We start from the raw sequence: 17,284 nt of genomic DNA on the forward strand, positions 1-17,284 counted from the left end.
TGGCAGAGCGTGGAGTGACATTCTACTGCAGGAGCAGCTTACTGAGATCTCCACTGGCAGAGCGTGGAGTGACATTCTACTGCAGGAGCAGCTTACTGAGATCTCCACTGGCAGAGCGTGGAGTGACATTCTACTGCAGGAGCAGCTTACTGAGATCTCCACTGGCAGAGCGTGGAGTGACATTCTACTGCAGGAGCAGCTTACTGAAATCTCCACTGGCAGAGCGTGGAGTGACATTCTACTGCAGGAGCAGCTTACTGAGATCTCCACTGGCAGAGCGTGGAGTGACATTCTACTGCAGGAGCAGCTTACTGAAATCTCCACTGGCAGAGCGTGGAGTGACGCAATGAACATCAATCAATTCAACGAAACTGACTAGAAACTTGTGCTCGTGGAGATTTGCGGTTTCTTTGTACAGAAATTAAGCCGGACATCCAAATATTTTTTTTATTTTATTTTAAATAAAAGTTTTAATTTCAATAAAGTCTCCATCAACTACGTTTCTTCCCGCAACATTTTAATGTTCTAACAATATGCAGTTATTATGTAGCTTTTGAACTAAGGGGTACTTGGCCTGGTTAGGACATTATAAGGTGAACCCGAGGTAAAAAAAAAGTTTGAGAACCTCTGGTATAGAATAATCAGAAAGCAATGTCACAAAGCATACACTACTATAGATGTAATAGCGATGTAATATTGTAACACAATGTACAATTTTAATATTATCAATGCCATAGTAATCATGGGGTGAAATATCAATTGTATATGTGATTACATAAACTGTCTACATCTGTAACTATATATGACAAAGTAATTCATTGCTACAGATTGCAGTGTATTTCCTGAAAAATAATTTTTAAAAACATTCGTTTAAAGAGATTTTGGTACGCAGCCTACAGAATGCCGACATAAACTCAAACTATCTAAATATTTCACGGGAGACAACTCTCACTTTTTTAAAGACAAAAATAGTCCTTCTTATCTCCTTTAACTTTCATTTTTATTTTCTTATGACTTTTTTTTTTCTCTGTTATTAATCAACAACAATGAGCTAACGTTGGCCTAATACCGTATAAATATTGTTTTTCAAACATTACATTAATTGCTACATTAATTACCAAGGTCAATGCTTCAAATATAGAAAATGTGTCAGTATCTTTGTTGAAGTATTTCTTTGCGTAACTGTAACATAGTATACATCTTAGCAATAATAGTGAAAAGAAGGATTATATTTTTATATTTTATTCCAGACAGCCTTTCTTTGGATGACCTGCCTCCATAGTAGCTTGAAGGCTGATTTTTTTGACAATGCGTTGTATCTTACAATTTGACTGAACCAGCTCAGCCTTCATCTCTTAACAGTATTGAGCGGTTTTTCCCTTTACCAGCCAGAGTGTTAACTTGTAAAAGTACACTCATATAGATTCGATCCTGGTATCTGATACCCAGAATTTTTCTATAGCATTTATTTTTAGAGCATGACATCTTCTTTCAACCTCAGCGTTCATTATCTAACTTTCACAAGCCTATAGGAATTTTGAGAGCAGTAACGAAGTATTCAGTTATAATTTTACTTGCAAGCTAATGTTACTCTTACATATTTCTGCAATTTATTCATGAGGGAGGATACCAGTCTTAAAAACGAGTTTTATCTCTTTTAGTGATCATCTATCTCAAGTTAAGAATGAGGCACTAGCCCATTCACATATAAACCATTGGCCATTCTACCTTTTGCAACATCTTATAGTATTTAGAAGTTCGCTTTTTTTAAATATTCATTACCACGCCAATTGTTCTAGTTCCCTCAACCACTTTAGAAGTAAGAAGTAAGCCTGGTCTACATTAACTGCAATATACCTCTCCTGCAAACTTGACATTGCAAATCAGCCGCCTGTTTATGGTTAAGCTAGGAGTACAGCCCTCCATCACGATAGACTCTATAACAGCGTTTCCCAAACATTTTCCCAAACGGAACACTTCACACTTTCTGAGTATTTAGCGGAACACTTTGTTTTTAGAGAGGTTAATTTACCTAGTGGCCTATTACCTAACTATTTCATTACTTAGCGGAACACCTATTCAGGCCTCATAGGGCTTTGCGGAACACCCATTCAGGCCTCGTAGGGCTTTGCGGAACACCCATTCAGGCCTCATAGGGCTTTGCGGAACACCTATTCAGGCCTCGTAGGGCTTTGCGGAACACCCATTCAGGCCTCGTAGGGCTTTGCGGAACATCCATTCAGGCCTCGTAGGGTTTTGCGGAACACCCATTCAGGCCTCGTAGGGTATTGCGGAACACCTATTCAGGCCTCGTAGGGTTTTACGGAACACATTTTTGGAAACACTGCTCTAGAAATATGTTATACAGAACTGGGGAGAGAGTGCATCATTTCCGCTCTCCTAGGGATGTCTTACAAACTTCAGCCGATCTGGTGGATATTAATTAGAATAGAGACAACGTGTTTTTCACCCATTAAATCTGCTCCCAGGCACCACATATTGGTCACGTCTCAAGAGTTCAAAGGCTATGAAAATTTAAATAAATACCCAAATGAAATGTTTTCCTTCCTCGTGAACCGTAGGCCGCAGAAACATGTGCATCATCTGGCCTATAGATCGAAAGGTCTGAAAGGAGAACATGAAGACCTACAGATTGCGGGGCCCTATGCGAAACGGATAGCGCGTGGCCTATCTGGGCTGTGATAAGGATAATAAGTGAAAATTAAGATTATGTATTAGAAAATAAATTCGTCTTTACATTTTATTCATACTTTACTAAGTACAAAATCACTGTCAAATTAACTTTCCGAGCCATGTATAGTAGATAGTAGTTTTTCAACAAAAAGCTGATAAACATTCATATCTGCCTATAGATTTACTATCGAACAGCAAAATATCGCTTTTGGTTGTTTTTTAAGAGGTCGAGATAGATTTAGATCTATATTTGTATACCAACGACTATTAAAGTAAATAAAAAATTTAAACTTCTTGTTTTGGTTAAAATTTGCCTTATTATAACATTTTTATTCAATGAAAGCTGACAATGCTAATTGCTAGTAAGATTGGGGTTTTCCATATTGAATGACACCCAGAAATGACAATTTTGTCTTGCTATGAGGAGATTTGCATCAGTTTTCTGGAGATTTTAATAATTTCAGGAGATATTTATGACTTTTTCGTATAGTTTACAATTTCAGGACAATTCCAGAAACCCTTCAATAATAAGTTAAAATGGTTTATTTTAATTGTTTACACCTAGAATTCGTGCGGGGCCTATGAAAGTGCGGGGCCCACTGCGACCGCATAGGTTGCAGTGGCCCTGTGTAAATGATTCTTCACCGGTTGATAGATAATGGCATGTACTTAAACAAAACGCAACAATTTGAAACAAATGACAGTTCAATCGAATAGCTAAAGACAAATCAATGTTCAACATTAAAAAAAAACGTCTAGTATAATCATTGAGCTATCACATGAACAAGAATAATATAACAATATACACATTTGTTTTAACAAAGATAGAATTACAATGCATGGGCGAACTATGTTCAATTACATCGTTAGTATGTTTTTAACACTTCGATTTCCAGAATCGAAAGTTCTAGAAAATTCATTCAATAAAAATGTTTTTAAAAAAAAAAGGAAACAAGGCGGGTTTTCCCGATTCTGTAATTATTATAACGCTACATTGCGGGTTTTTCCGAATCTGTAATTATCATAAAGCTACAATGTCCCCAATGTGTTGACTCTGAAGCTGCATCTTCATCTCGATGACGCTGTACTGGACCAGGGACAGCGCCAGACTACCAGCAAGAATGAACACTTTCGTCTCTACGCACAGGAAGTAGCTGTACCCGAAGGCCATTGCACAGCCCCCGGCGTGGAACATCCGGTAAGAGGCAAAAGCTGCTTCCGGTTTATGGCTAAAAAGAACTCCGAATAATGCTGTAAAGAAAGAAGAAATAAAAAAAAATATTATATTTGTATTTTATCACATTTCTATATGCATTTTTAGAGGCCCTGAAAGGAAAAAGACGCTATAAGTTTTGTGTGGAATGTCTGTCCACCGTCCGTCCGCCCGTCCGTCCCGTTTAGATCTCGTAAACTGGAAAAAATAGTGAAAATCCGACATCATAATATTTTAGACCATTCAAAGTTCGAATGTAACGGCTACTTTTTCTTTTCTGAAAGCGAAAAATCTAATTTTTAAAATCAACTATGCAAGCAGTTTTTTTTAACAACTATTCACTATTAATAGTAACAGACACGAGAGGCACTTTAGTAGGGCAGATCACTATTTACAATATTTGTAACATATTTATGCAAATGGTTTTAGATTTTTTGTCAAAACATGTATTTTTTACATTTGTATTGCTAAGTTAAGTAAGATCTGTCAGACTAACCACTACATTTACACACACAAAAAATGTTTACTTTTTTATAAAGAGAAAAATCTATTTAGTATGCTTATGAGTTTGACATAATATAAAAACAAGAATTAATAAGTAGTTTTTCATATTATCGCGTGAACTGCAGCGCATTACGGTGACTATAGAACCCTTAACTAAAGGAAATTGTTTTTTTTTTTTTACGGAAATGTTTTTTTCTTGAGGATTGAATAAAATATTCACACTTTACAAAACAGTTAGATCAATTAGATTCACTTTCACCTATCCTTTGGTTTGCTGGACCGCTGGGGCACCACACAAGATCTGTCAACCTTCTTTCTCCATTCTTCTCTGTCATTTGTCTGTCTTAGATTTTCACTCTGATGTTCTTTCTGAAAATATTGAAACTCTCCATTTTATCTGACTGGGTGGACCACTTCGGGGGTCGATTTTGAGTTTGTGTTTGCACACAAACTGTCTTTGTCACCTTGTTTGGAATGGGACAGTGGGCGCCGAATATTTAACCTGTCGTTATAGATGGCCCGATCACTGAACTGCGACGTCACAAAGTGTTTTCAGTTTAGACCAATATCTCGTTGCCACGTCACAGGATTTGTTTATTTTTAGTTCATGACAGTTAGCGATGAAGTTAGGTAAAATACATTTAAAAAGTAGCTAAAAACAGAGATCTAAAATAATTATTAAAGATAAAAATATTTTTTTTTTAAATATATTAGAGTTGTCATAGCTTAAACTTAGACTAGACACAAATACTGTCACTGGCAATATCTGAAGCCTCTTTCCACTTGGTGTCCACTGCTCTGAGATCCTCCATGAAAGGGTGGTGCCAAGTTATACGATGACGTCCCTGGTTGCGCTTTTCTCGTTTTGACCTCCATGTCATCGCAACTCTTGGTATGCGTAATTCATTTTGTCGAAGAACATGTCCCACAAGCCTCATATGACGCTCTGTCACAACCTTACTAAGTGGTCGACTCCCAGTTCGGCATAGGATTTCCTTCATTGAGACCCGATCTCTATAACTGACTCCTATAATCCATGCAACTAGGTCGCAGCCTTTGGACAGTGCCTTGCCTAATCAGCACGCTACGTCATTGGTAGGCATCCCCATCCTGAGTTCAGCAACTACTAATTACAGTTCTAACCAAAAGTCAAAACGTAATCCAAGTCCAAACCTTAAACCTGATTTACTTCCCCTGGTATTACATGTCAAAAAAACACGCCCTGGAAGCCCTGTCCGTTTATTGAAACAAAGAAAATCCTATAAAAAATATTTTTAAAAATGTGATTTTTGAGTGTAGTTGTATCAACTAATTTGGATCTGTCATGTCATTAAATGTTTAATAGATCTAGACTAAAAATAATGAATATGTCCTATTAGAAATATTTTTACCATTTCTTTTTGTTTAGCACAATTTCATGCTTTTAGCTTTCTCAATGCGCTACGATCCTATCACATGTTTGGACCAGTTGGGAAAGTGTGTGGGTGAAAAGGAGAGATCTATCTTAATGTGCCCGTGATCGCTTTTGTTTTTGTTTCAAAGTTGCACTACTTGATCGAACTCGAACTCATGGGTCAAGCCTCCTCGAGGGGCGTAATTCAACTTATACCACCACATCTGTCAAGTACAATTTGTTCCCTATGTTCAGGGCAGGTCCTAACAATTGCGGGGCCCTATGCGAAACTGATTGCACGGGGCCTAGTCTGGGTGGGAATAAGGATAATAAGTGAAAATTAAGATTTTTGTATTAGAAGAAAAATTCGACTTTGAATTTTATTCATTCTTTACTAAGTACAAAATTGCGATCAAATTAACCTTTTCTTTACGAACCTTACAACCTGTGGCATATTTATATGCCAGTGACTATAAAAGTAAATAAAGTATTGGAACTTTCGATTAAGGTGAAAAACTCGACCGTCATTTCATTTTTTTACATGAAAGCTGACAATGCCTTTTTTCTTTTATCGCCCGTACGATTGGCGTTTTCCGCAATGAATAACACCCACAAATGAAATTTTCAGGGGATTTTAATAAATTCGGGAGATTTACGGGAATTTTTCGTATATATTTCGCAATTTAATAACTACACCTACAATTAGCGCGGGGCCTATGAAAGGGCGGGGCCCACTGTGACAGCATAGGTTGCAGTGGCCTAAGACCGGCCCTGTCCATGTTTGACACCAAACAAAATAATTAATTACCAACAGTTAATTAACTAATTGGTTATTTTATTTATTGATTCTTATCTTGTTTGGTACATCATCAACATCATCAAACTCCATTGGAGTGAGGGCTTGAGAAGCTCAATTCCTCTCTTGCAAAAGCCCTGGACAGAAACCCTGCTGTCTTGCGTAGTGCATAAATGTCGCCATACAGGTCGAGAATTTTGGGTTTCCCAGACCTGTCGAGACGGAGATCAGCAAATCTGGGGCAGTCAAACAGAATATGAGGCACGGTTTCCTCTTCTTCCCCGCAGCGGGGTCACCGTGAATCGAAATTTGGCCATAGCCGTGTCTGGTACAAGAAATAATTGTGTACAATTTCAACTTTATCCGAGATTGGGTATGGGAGAAAAAACATGTAAAACTTTTTTTCAGACAGACAGACGGACAGACAGAGTGAGTTGATAAAAGCTTTGTTAAAAAAAAAAAAAAAAAAAAACGCGAATTTTTCCCTTACACTTGTTTATAATGCGCGTGTCTTCGGAAAGTTATTTGAATGTCAAAAGTCAGTGTCCTCAAAGCTCACTGATTACTTTAGACTTGAAAGGACTTCCTGGTTCCATTAGGTGTCACTCATTCTAAACACTTCTGATAATGGTTGGCTCCACTCAATCTTCTTTCTAACTCTCTCTCTCTCTCCCTAAATAATCTCTCTCTCTCTCTCTCTCTCACATACACACACACTCCTTCTCTCACAGAAACGCCTTTGATTCTGTGTCTCACGAAGACACTTTCTCAATCACAAGGACACACTTTTTTCTCTCTTCCCATCAGAACATAGAGACACACACTCTGGCTCAGTTTGTCACTTTTGCTTTATTCTTTGTTACGTGTTTCTTTTACCCACCGGAAAGGTCCCTGGAACACCAAAAAAACAACAGTGGTGTAGAAAAGCGTAGTAGGACGCAACGATAAATGCTTAAGCTAACTCTAACATTGTCTAGTCTTTACAATGTCCATAACAAACCAGAGAAGAACTCGACTTTTAGATTTATTTATAAAACTCTTGCTGTTATGACTATTGTGATTATAATGAGTAGTCTTCGATTCTGAAGATTTAGGATGAGCGCAGTAATTCACATGATCCGCATAATTTGCAATATTTGATGCAGACAAAGCCGTTATCCGTCCGGGGGGACTTAGACTATATCTATTCTTTTTTTTAAGGGGGGGGGGGGAGGGGAGGGGGCAAAAGTGTGCCTAGCAGAGAGCTCACAAGCTGTTTCTTTTAGAGGCCATCTGCTGTCAGCTACTCTTCACTACGGCAGTGAGGACTATAGGTGGCTTAGATGATATTTTAAGCGCTTACGGGGGGGGGGAGCAACTTTGCTACGCCGTCTTCCTTGAAGTTCAACAAAAAGAAATAGTCTTTGACCTGCAGACATACCTCATGCTGGACAGGTTTCCAACCCAGTAATGCTTCAACCAAGAAATCAGAGACAGGGTTACTGTAGCGATCGGAGCTCATGACGACCTGCTTACTATTGTGAAAAAACGAAAGCTTAAAACCTTTGGCCACATTACGAGATCTACGGGGCTCGCAAAGACCTTTCTTCAGGGAACAGTGCCAGGGTTAAGAAGAAGAGGCAGACAGAAAAAGCGATGGGAGGACAACATTAAAGAATGGACAGGCCTGCCATTGAGAGAGGTTCTGAACAAGGCAAAAAAAAGGGAGGAATGGAGAAAGACGGTCGACAAATCTTGCCTGGTGCCCCAACGGTCCAACAGACTAAGGGTAAAAAGGTACAAAAAAAATGCTTCATAATAATTATGATTATAATGATTATAATGCTCATGTCACGAGTCGAGTCTGTGACCTATTTCGACCAGTTTCTAGAAGCTCGAGTTCAAACCAGTGCAAGTGTCCAGCGTAAACAAGTTAATTTTAGGTATCCAATCAAAGAAAGGGGTTAAGGAAAAAAATAGCACACGTCAGCTTCTAGAAGGTCAAAGTTATTAAAATAATTAGGGGAGAAGTTTCCATGATTTTGGAATGTACGATTAAGAAAGGTATAAATTGAGGGAAAGTCAGTTAGACGGGGTCCTCGCTCAGTCCTCGATTAGTAATAAGTTTTGTGATATTAGCGGGTCCATTAAGTAAAGTTTTAGTAATTGAAGTTGAAGTTATACTAAGTGAAGTTTTATGTATCTTTAAGTTTTATTTATGAAGTGTCAAGTTGTTATTGAATTAAGAAGTTAATTTGATGTGAAAGTTGAAGAAGTTATTAAAGAAGTTTGAAGAAAATACAGAGAGATGTTTCTTTCTTCATTTCATTGAATTGTCAAGTTTGATCATATAATCCCCGGCAAGTGTGATCGTCACAGCTCACTAATCCCAAAAGCACTGGCTACTAGTTATCGTCTAATCTATACATTTTCGTTGGATTGCTTTGAGAATTAGAGAGTTCATACTTACTGTAAGTCTGAGTCTGCCAGATGGCGTCGCAGAGCCCCAGACAGGCCGCCACCACGTAGAAGTTGGGTACGTCCAGCTCCTGAGGCCGCCACAGCCATAGGACGATCAGCAGGCCAGCGTTGAAGACTGCGCCAGCTGCGATGAAGGCGAACCTCTTGATGTGCTTGGAGAAGCAGCCGATGGTGATGGAGCTGACCGCGCTGACCGTCCCGAAGCAGATGAGGATGGGTCCAATGTTGTGCATCCCCATAGCACAGTTCACATAGGCCTAAGAGGAGACAAAGGATTTCTCGTAAATACAGACTTATATTATCTTATCTTATATAATACAGACGTTACTTCAAAAAAGAAGATGATCACGTCCAACGCGTCATGCATTTATTCATTAACCAATGACTTAAATTCTGCCAAGTCACTGGTTTTCCTGACTAGCTCAGGCAATCCATTCCATTCTCTAAAAGCACTAGGGAAGAAGAAGCATTGGTACAAATTTGTCCTAGCATATGGAACAAGGAATGTGTCTTTATCTTTGTGTCGTTCAGAGTATTTTATTAGATTTTGTTTTTGTATTTGAAGATTATGGTTCAGTGTTTTATTTATAATTGCTACTTTACTTTTAAGTCTTCTATCCTGAAGGTTTTCTAAATTTAGTGATTATACTAAAGGTGTTACTCTAGTCCAGTGATGCCCCAAAAAACGACCCGCGGGCCACATCGGGCCCGCGACGTGGTTCCATCCGACCCGCCGAAACGTCGGCAAAAAGTGTAGAAAAACCATTGTCCAAATAATAAATTTAAAAAATATACTTCCCTATGTAGAGTAAATCAATTGGTTTCGATAGTAAGCCAACATATTTGTTTTATAAAGACAGGGTGGCTCTTTTTAAAGAACATAACATTAAAGAGCTTTAGGAAATCAATCAAATAAGGCAATATTCTTGGTTTGAGACGCGATAGTTAGATTACACCTAGAGTGGAGGATCCTTGCTTGATAAAGTTCAAGTGATGCAGACTATTGATTTCTACTCCATGTTTCTTGCATAAACTTTTCGAAATCTCCGAAAACAAGTGTTATGAATGATCACAATAACTGACTTACTGACTTCATCCTGTGCACGCCCAGGGGAGCATAGGGCCGCAAACCTCTCCACAGAACTCGGTTCTGCTCCCAATAATTACTAGGACTTATTAGTGAGACAAACTTTTTCAGTGATGAATCGTGCGAAGCCAATACTACGTAATCGTATCGTCTCTTAGACAAACATTTAGAATTTTATGATTTAGGATAAACTTCTCATGAATGTAAATACTAGATTCACTGGTTTCTAATAAAAATTTATTGTATAATTCCCTTTTTTTTTTCACTTTTTCTTCATATGGCCCGCGACTGGAGTGTCGAATATTAAAATGGCCCGCCGTCCGAGTAAGGTTGAGCATCACTGCTCTAGTCAAATGTGAATATTCGTTTTTTATTAATCTCTCTGCTCTTTTTGTGTCTGTTCCAGTTTTTTAATGTTTTCTTGAGTTGAGGGCTCCCAAACAGAGGATGCATATTCTATTATTGGCCATTATTTTATTCTAAGAGATACGTTAATATTTCTTAGCGGTGTTAGGCAAGAAGATTCACCATCACACCAAGACCTTCTCTCAATAATAATTATAAATCAAGAAATGTAGTAACAGTACGCATACTAATTGATACACCGTTTACTGAGCTTAATCTGGACACATGCGGACGCTATGAACATCGAATGCACAATGTTTTTTTCTGTGTCAGATGAATGTTTCGGTATTTTGGGATTCCGCCCCAGAAAGTGCCTTAACTGCAGAAAGATAGATAAGTTGAAAAAAAAAAAAAAAGTCTTTGAAGCTCAATAAAATTTTATATAGCTGAATACGACACATTTTTAAATCGTTGAAAAAAAATTTAATCTTTACTTTAGTAGGTTTGATTTAATGAAAAATACCAACAGTTTATCATGTGGCTGAGTGGTTAAGCGCTTGGCTTCCGAACCTATGGTCCTGGGTTTAAATCTCGGTGAAGACTGGGATTTTGAATTATGGGATTTTTAGGGCGCCACTGAGTACGCCCAGCTCTTATAGGTACCTGACTTTAGTTGGAGAAAGTAACGCGGTTGGTCGTTGTGCCGGCCACATGACACCTTGCTCGTTAACCGTTGTCAAAAAAAAAACAAAAACAGATGACCGTAACATCATCTGCCCTATAGATCACAAGGTCTGAAAGGGGGACTTTGCTACTATCTATCAAGGTTACCAGCACAGGCAAAGGTGACAAGACATCAGAAAAAAATAAACTATTTTGCCTTATAATGCTTTGCGAAGAATAGTTTCTTAGGCAATGGTGGGCAGAACAGAGTTAACGGGAGGCCATTCGTTATTGTGACGTCGCCACCTGTGGGCAGTAGAGTCCAATAGCTCGTTGCAACGTCACGTTGTGTATGTCAGGAGGGGGGGGGTATTATGAAAGCAATAATTTAACGCTACAGTTGATAGGTGTAAGAAGTGTTTGTATATACTCTTTATCAAGGGGTTTCAACCGAACGTCAGCACGGGTATCTGCTTGTTTTATGTTATAAAAATATCTCCGTCTGTCTCCGTCTGTCTCCGTCACCTCACTTTGTCTGTATGTCACGCTCTGTTGTCTCTTTCTCTACCCACTATTAGTCTGTCCCTTTCTCTCTTTCATTCTTTCTTTCTTTTTCTCTCTCTATTTTTCCATCTTTGTGTCTCTATATAATTGTCTATCTCTGCATTTCTTTCTATCTTTGTAAGCCTGTCACTTTCAATTCCAATCTGTTTCTTTCTCTCTATCTGTCTATCTCTTTCAGTATTCATTTCGTTCACTCTCTCGTGTTCTCCTGACGAGTCTCACTAAAACCACACATGGCCCTGCACTCTGAGCAAGTTTTGTCTCTTCAGTCTGTTTCAATTGCCTTTGTATTTTCATCAATGCCTGGACACAATTCAATCAAATTCTCCGCCAAGCTTGGCAAACAGATCCAAGATAAATAGCAATAAGAAAGAAATATGACCTGCACTTACTAGACATCGCAGGCGCAATAAAGAAAATATTTATAGCTTTGTGCTTGCTCTTTATCGCTAAATCATATAGAGCTATATCTTTTTCGATGAATTTTTTTTTTTAAGTTTGTTTGTATCTATTCTTTGTTCCTTATCAGCTGCTCCTTCTTAAGTTCTCTCTTTCTATCTCTCTCACTCTTTTTCTCTTTCTCGTCTTTCTCGGTCTTTTTTACTCTCGCTCTCGTTCTCTCTCTCTCTCTCTGTCTCATTCTCTCTTTCTTTCACTCTCTCTCTTTCTCTCTTTCTTTCACTTTCTCTTTCTCTCTCTCACTTTCTTTCTCAAGCTCTCTCTCTATATATATACATATATATACTTACATTTTCTCGCCCAAGAAATAAAATTAAATAGAAAACAGAAGAATTTAAGAAATTAATTGTAAATAAAATAAAGGAGAAATGGACGAGCTCCCATCCAAATCACAAGAAAGATGACGCTTACTATAAGCTATCCCGACAAGACCAACGTCTAATCTTTCGACTCAGGACCGGACACAACAGAATGCGACAACACATGTACCGGAAGCTCAAAATTGGAACCAGTGAAATCTGCCCATGTGGAGTATCACCAGAGAATGCAGACCACGTCCTCCAAAACTGCTCTCTATACCAAGAGGCCCGTATAAGACATTGGCCCCAAATCACCACAATAGAAAGAAAACTATATGGCGAGCTCCCTGATTTGGAAACCACTGCGCAGTTCATCTCATGTATTGGTCTACTCATCTGAACCCTCCAACATAACAATGAGAACGAAGAAGAAGAAGAAGAAAAATAACTAATTTTGCCCACCAACTTTATGATAATAATTTAGAAGCATACATTTTGATAGGGCTAATTTGGAAACTGCATAATTCACACCTGTGAGCACATTTCGAGTTGGATAGAGACAGTTTGAAAGCGCTATTAAAAGAACTTGGCAACTCTGTACAGATAGACTAAGATGCTCTATTACGCCTCTGTGTGGATAGACGGAAGGAATTCTGTTCCAAATCTTTACAAAATAATTTTCTTTCGACTGAAGAATTGAATTCTAAGTCGACGTGGAAACAAAAACCTTGGAAAGAAAGTAGGCCCGTGGGCCCGTGATTGAGTCGATTGGTTAGGATCGTTTTAGGATTTCAGAATAATGCATCATAGGAAAACAACAGCTCATAATTGAAATGTATAATTGTTAATTTGACAGGTGAAGACGATTGTAACATTTATTCAAACTTTCTATTACAAAAAGAGAATAACAAGGGGACCAGAGAAAATAATAGTAAAAATAATAAATTCATGTTTGCAGTTACTTTATATGTATCAAAAAAAAATATCCATATAATTTAGCCGAAAATAATAAATATAGAGATTAAAATCATAATTATAACATAATTTATACAAGACACAAATATTACAAATAATACACAGACACAAATATTACAAATAATACACAGACACAAATATTAAAAATAATACACAGACACAAATATTACAAATAATACACAGACACAAATATTACAAATAATACACAGACACAAATATTACAAATAATACACATATAATACAAATATACATTGCACGCCTACATATACAAGACACAGATTGAAGAAACATAAAAAGACTTGTACAACATTTAGATGCAAGACATGATATTCAATCCACATCTACAATGCATATACACAAGACTCATATAGAGGACTTACATACGTGAAACAAACATATACAAGACACATATACCAGACATATATACAACACACATATACAAAACATACATTGATCAACAAGCCATAGCTACAAAGCAAAGATTCTGGCATGGGGTAAAAGGACGCAATAGATCAATGACTAACTACGAGATCAATAGTCATTCCACCAGCTCCAGAAGTACATAAGTCATCGGTGCAATCAGTCTGATAGCCACAGTTACTGGACAGTGCTGGACACAGACAAAAAAAAAACTTGCACAAACACATACACACAGAGACTTATGATGTTCGGTAACCAGCGCCGCCCCATTCTTTCACTGTTCTGGCAAATATTCATCTTTGCTACTACCAATTTTTCATCATAGATCAGTTGTCTCAACGTAAAAAAATTCTCACATCTAGCATCCTACAACAGGAGTACTAGTATGCCAAAACCATTAATGACTGTGTCTGGAAGGGGGTCACAACATGTTTTGTTAAAATACCAGGCTTTTAACTTACATTAGACTATTCTCGTGAACGTCTATTCTTCTAAATACAAATATAATTTACATCACAAAAATATTGAAAAGGAAGATGCTTGAACAAGTTTTGGTAAGGCGGTGAAGTACTAGAAAAGGGAAGTTTTTAATTGTTTGTTTTCACACTCCATGTTCTGAAGTCTTATAATAACTGAAATATATAAAATGAAATGTCCAAATTGTGTTTAAAATGAAAAGATATTTTGACAATGATCAAAAGATAGATACGAGGTAAAGTAGACAAAGAGAGGCTTTAATGTATTATGGAAAAGAATATTAAATCTTTTTTACCATCAGTCTATCTATATTCTTATTTTTGGATCAAAATATAAATAAGTTAGTTGGAGCGATAGAGGAGGGGGGGAGGTTGAAAAATAAGGTCTAACAAATAACTTTTGTAATATTTATAGATGCTTGCCTCCCTTTCATCTCAAGATACGCCGACACTGACTAAGGTCGTTAGTGATGCCTGGAGGCCTGAGCAAGACATTTATAATTGAATGGGAATCTGAGGGGGGAAAAATCTGGACAGAAGAAACGTGAAGAGGAAATGAACGGAAGTGAGAGTATGTCAACACGAGGGAGGAGGACACAAGAAAAAGAAAGAAAAGAGAGAGAGAGAGAGAGAGAGGGGTAATGAGTTGAACTATTGTCTTGTCAGTAACACTAGTGACTTGATATTAAAGCATGTTAAGATTTGGATAAAGCGTAACATGCCCTATATGGTGTCAATGTAATGGCTTCCCTGTCTCTGTTGTGTCTTATCTTGCAGGACACAGACGTCTCTTCTATGAAGATAATATCGTTTCAGTAACCGTGTCGTGTAATGGTTGAGACGTTAACTCTGCAAAGTCAATGGGTTTTTTTCTGGCTCATTTAAGCTACCAGTTCTTTTTTCTTTATACAGCTTAGATCAACTCTATCTGTCTGGTAAAATCTTTTTTTTTTTCACCTTATTTCTCCCACACCCAATTTAGGATCAAGTTGAAACTTTGCACAATTTTTTCTTGCAGCTAAAAAAAAAACAAGAATCAATAACAAACAAAAAAATAAACAATTAGTTAATTAATAACAAGGCTTGTCTTCGAGTCAGAAGATTAATGAGGAATGCAGTATTTCCCGTGGCTACGCAGTTCCAGCTGTGACCTAAATATTTTGCCACATTCAGAGCAAGCATAACAATTGTCCGCCGGTGGTCGAATTAGATTTTCTTTTCGCCGTCTGCGTCAGTCCTCGGCAGCGGATTTTCTTTTGTTCTCATATGTGTATCCCGCAGCCTTTGCGAGTGACCTCCAGCTGTCTCGTTCTGAGGCCGCATGCAACCAGGTGATCTCTTCTATGTCAGGTAAGGAAAGTTGGCGCCTAAGCTGGTCTTTAAAGCGTTTAGCTAGTTAATTAATTATTAAGTATCAAACAAGGGAAAGAAATTTTATTAGACAGATGTGGCGGTATAAGCTGAATTAGTCCCCTTTATAGTTTGTGTAGAGAATAATGTCGTCACTTGAAAGTTTGAAAATAACAATAGATAGTTAAAAATCTTCTAGTTTCATAAGCACTTCTCTGGCGCAGTTGTTAATGTAGTCACCCAGACAACCACTTGTTTCTCCCCTTCCCCTTTCACAACTGGTCTAGAGAAGGAAGTAATAGAAATATAGCGCATGGAGAAAGCTAAAAGTAAGAAATTGTGTTTCAACAAAAACCATTGGTAAACATAACTCTAATATCACTGGAACATTAATGTTCGTCTGCTTCTATTACACATTCAATAACAAGGCTGATCCAAACTAATTGATACAATTGCACTCAATACAAGCTTTGTTTGAAAAAAAAGTATATTTTATATGTCTTGAATTAATTCTATTATCTTGGCTTATTTGTTTGTTTATGATTCTATAATACGATTTCTAATGGTCAAACAATGTATTTATAGAGATACCAGGACCTCATCAGAAATTCATTTTTTTAAATTTCTATTTGCTTGTTTATGATTCTATTACTTGTAGACGCGGTGATTGTAGTCAGTGTCCAGCGTGTCAGCAGGTCATGTCCATTGTGTTTTCGGACTGTTTTTGCTCGTCTTTACAAACATGTTTATAAATGAACTCGAGAAAATATCCTCTCTCAGCTGTCCTAACAATTTATTCAACCGAGCCACGCGCGGTCACCTGGTACTATAGAATAAAACGTTACATTAATGTGTATCAATGTGTAAGTCTAAATGTTGCACACCTAACAGAATATGTAACTCAGTGTTGCGTTGAAAAGATATGATTCTTCCTACTAATCACGTGCTAGATTTGTATCTAAACTTTTTAGATATCAACTCACTCCATCTGACTGTCTGGTAAAAAGTTTGAACATGTTTTTTCTCCCATTTTCCATTCTCGAATCAAGTTGAAATGTTGAATGAGTATTCATAGTCGATGACAATACACGAATCAATCCAAACGTTTACCAATTAGTTAATCAATTAGCACTAATTATTTTATTTTATTTTATATAGCAGAGAGGGATCTAAACCCTGCCATTTTCAGATGAATGAAATTTAGTTACCAGTTCTTTCCATTTGATAAGCTTTTTATTTTTTAAAGTACTCTTTTTTTGTTGTTGTTGTTGTTTAAAAATGAGTATTAAAGAGATGCTGTGGCAGTTTCAACTGTTCTGACAAGAAAGCGATACAAACTATCTTCCAACAAACTAAACAGCGAGACATTCACGAAATGGTGCCGAAGGTCTGTACAGCGTCCATACTACGTGTCTCACACATATTGTGTCTAAAGCTTGGCTAACTTTTTCCAGCAGTGTATTATATCCATTAAGATATGAAAAGACATACAAGCAATACATTTTTTTAAAATACTTTAAAACAACCACACCTTATCAAAGGAGAAGAACGCCACATTTACAGCCATAGATCTCAGTACTGGAATA

The 17,284-nt window shown here is 37.4% G+C and overlaps 1 protein-coding gene across 2 annotated transcripts in view; it reads right to left on the reverse strand.

Annotated features, from left to right (window-relative positions):
* Window positions 1–3,712: 3,712 nt before the first annotated feature.
* LOC106075246 (protein unc-93 homolog A-like) overlaps window positions 3,713–17,284 on the reverse strand; it is a 143,916-nt gene continuing 130,344 nt past the window's right edge. For both annotated transcript variants that reach the window (XM_056006394.1, XM_056006393.1), the window contains 2 exons: window positions 9,050–9,317; window positions 3,713–3,945 (listed from right to left, as the gene is read on the reverse strand). In XM_056006394.1, the coding sequence (XP_055862369.1) occupies window positions 3,716–3,945; window positions 9,050–9,317 (498 nt within the window). In that variant the 3' untranslated portion in view covers window positions 3,713–3,715. The remainder of the gene's footprint in view (window positions 3,946–9,049; window positions 9,318–17,284) is intronic.

The sequence above is a fragment of the Biomphalaria glabrata genome, chromosome 12 (genome assembly GCF_947242115.1).
Source record: "Biomphalaria glabrata chromosome 12, xgBioGlab47.1, whole genome shotgun sequence".
NCBI lineage: Eukaryota > Metazoa > Mollusca > Gastropoda > Planorbidae > Biomphalaria > Biomphalaria glabrata.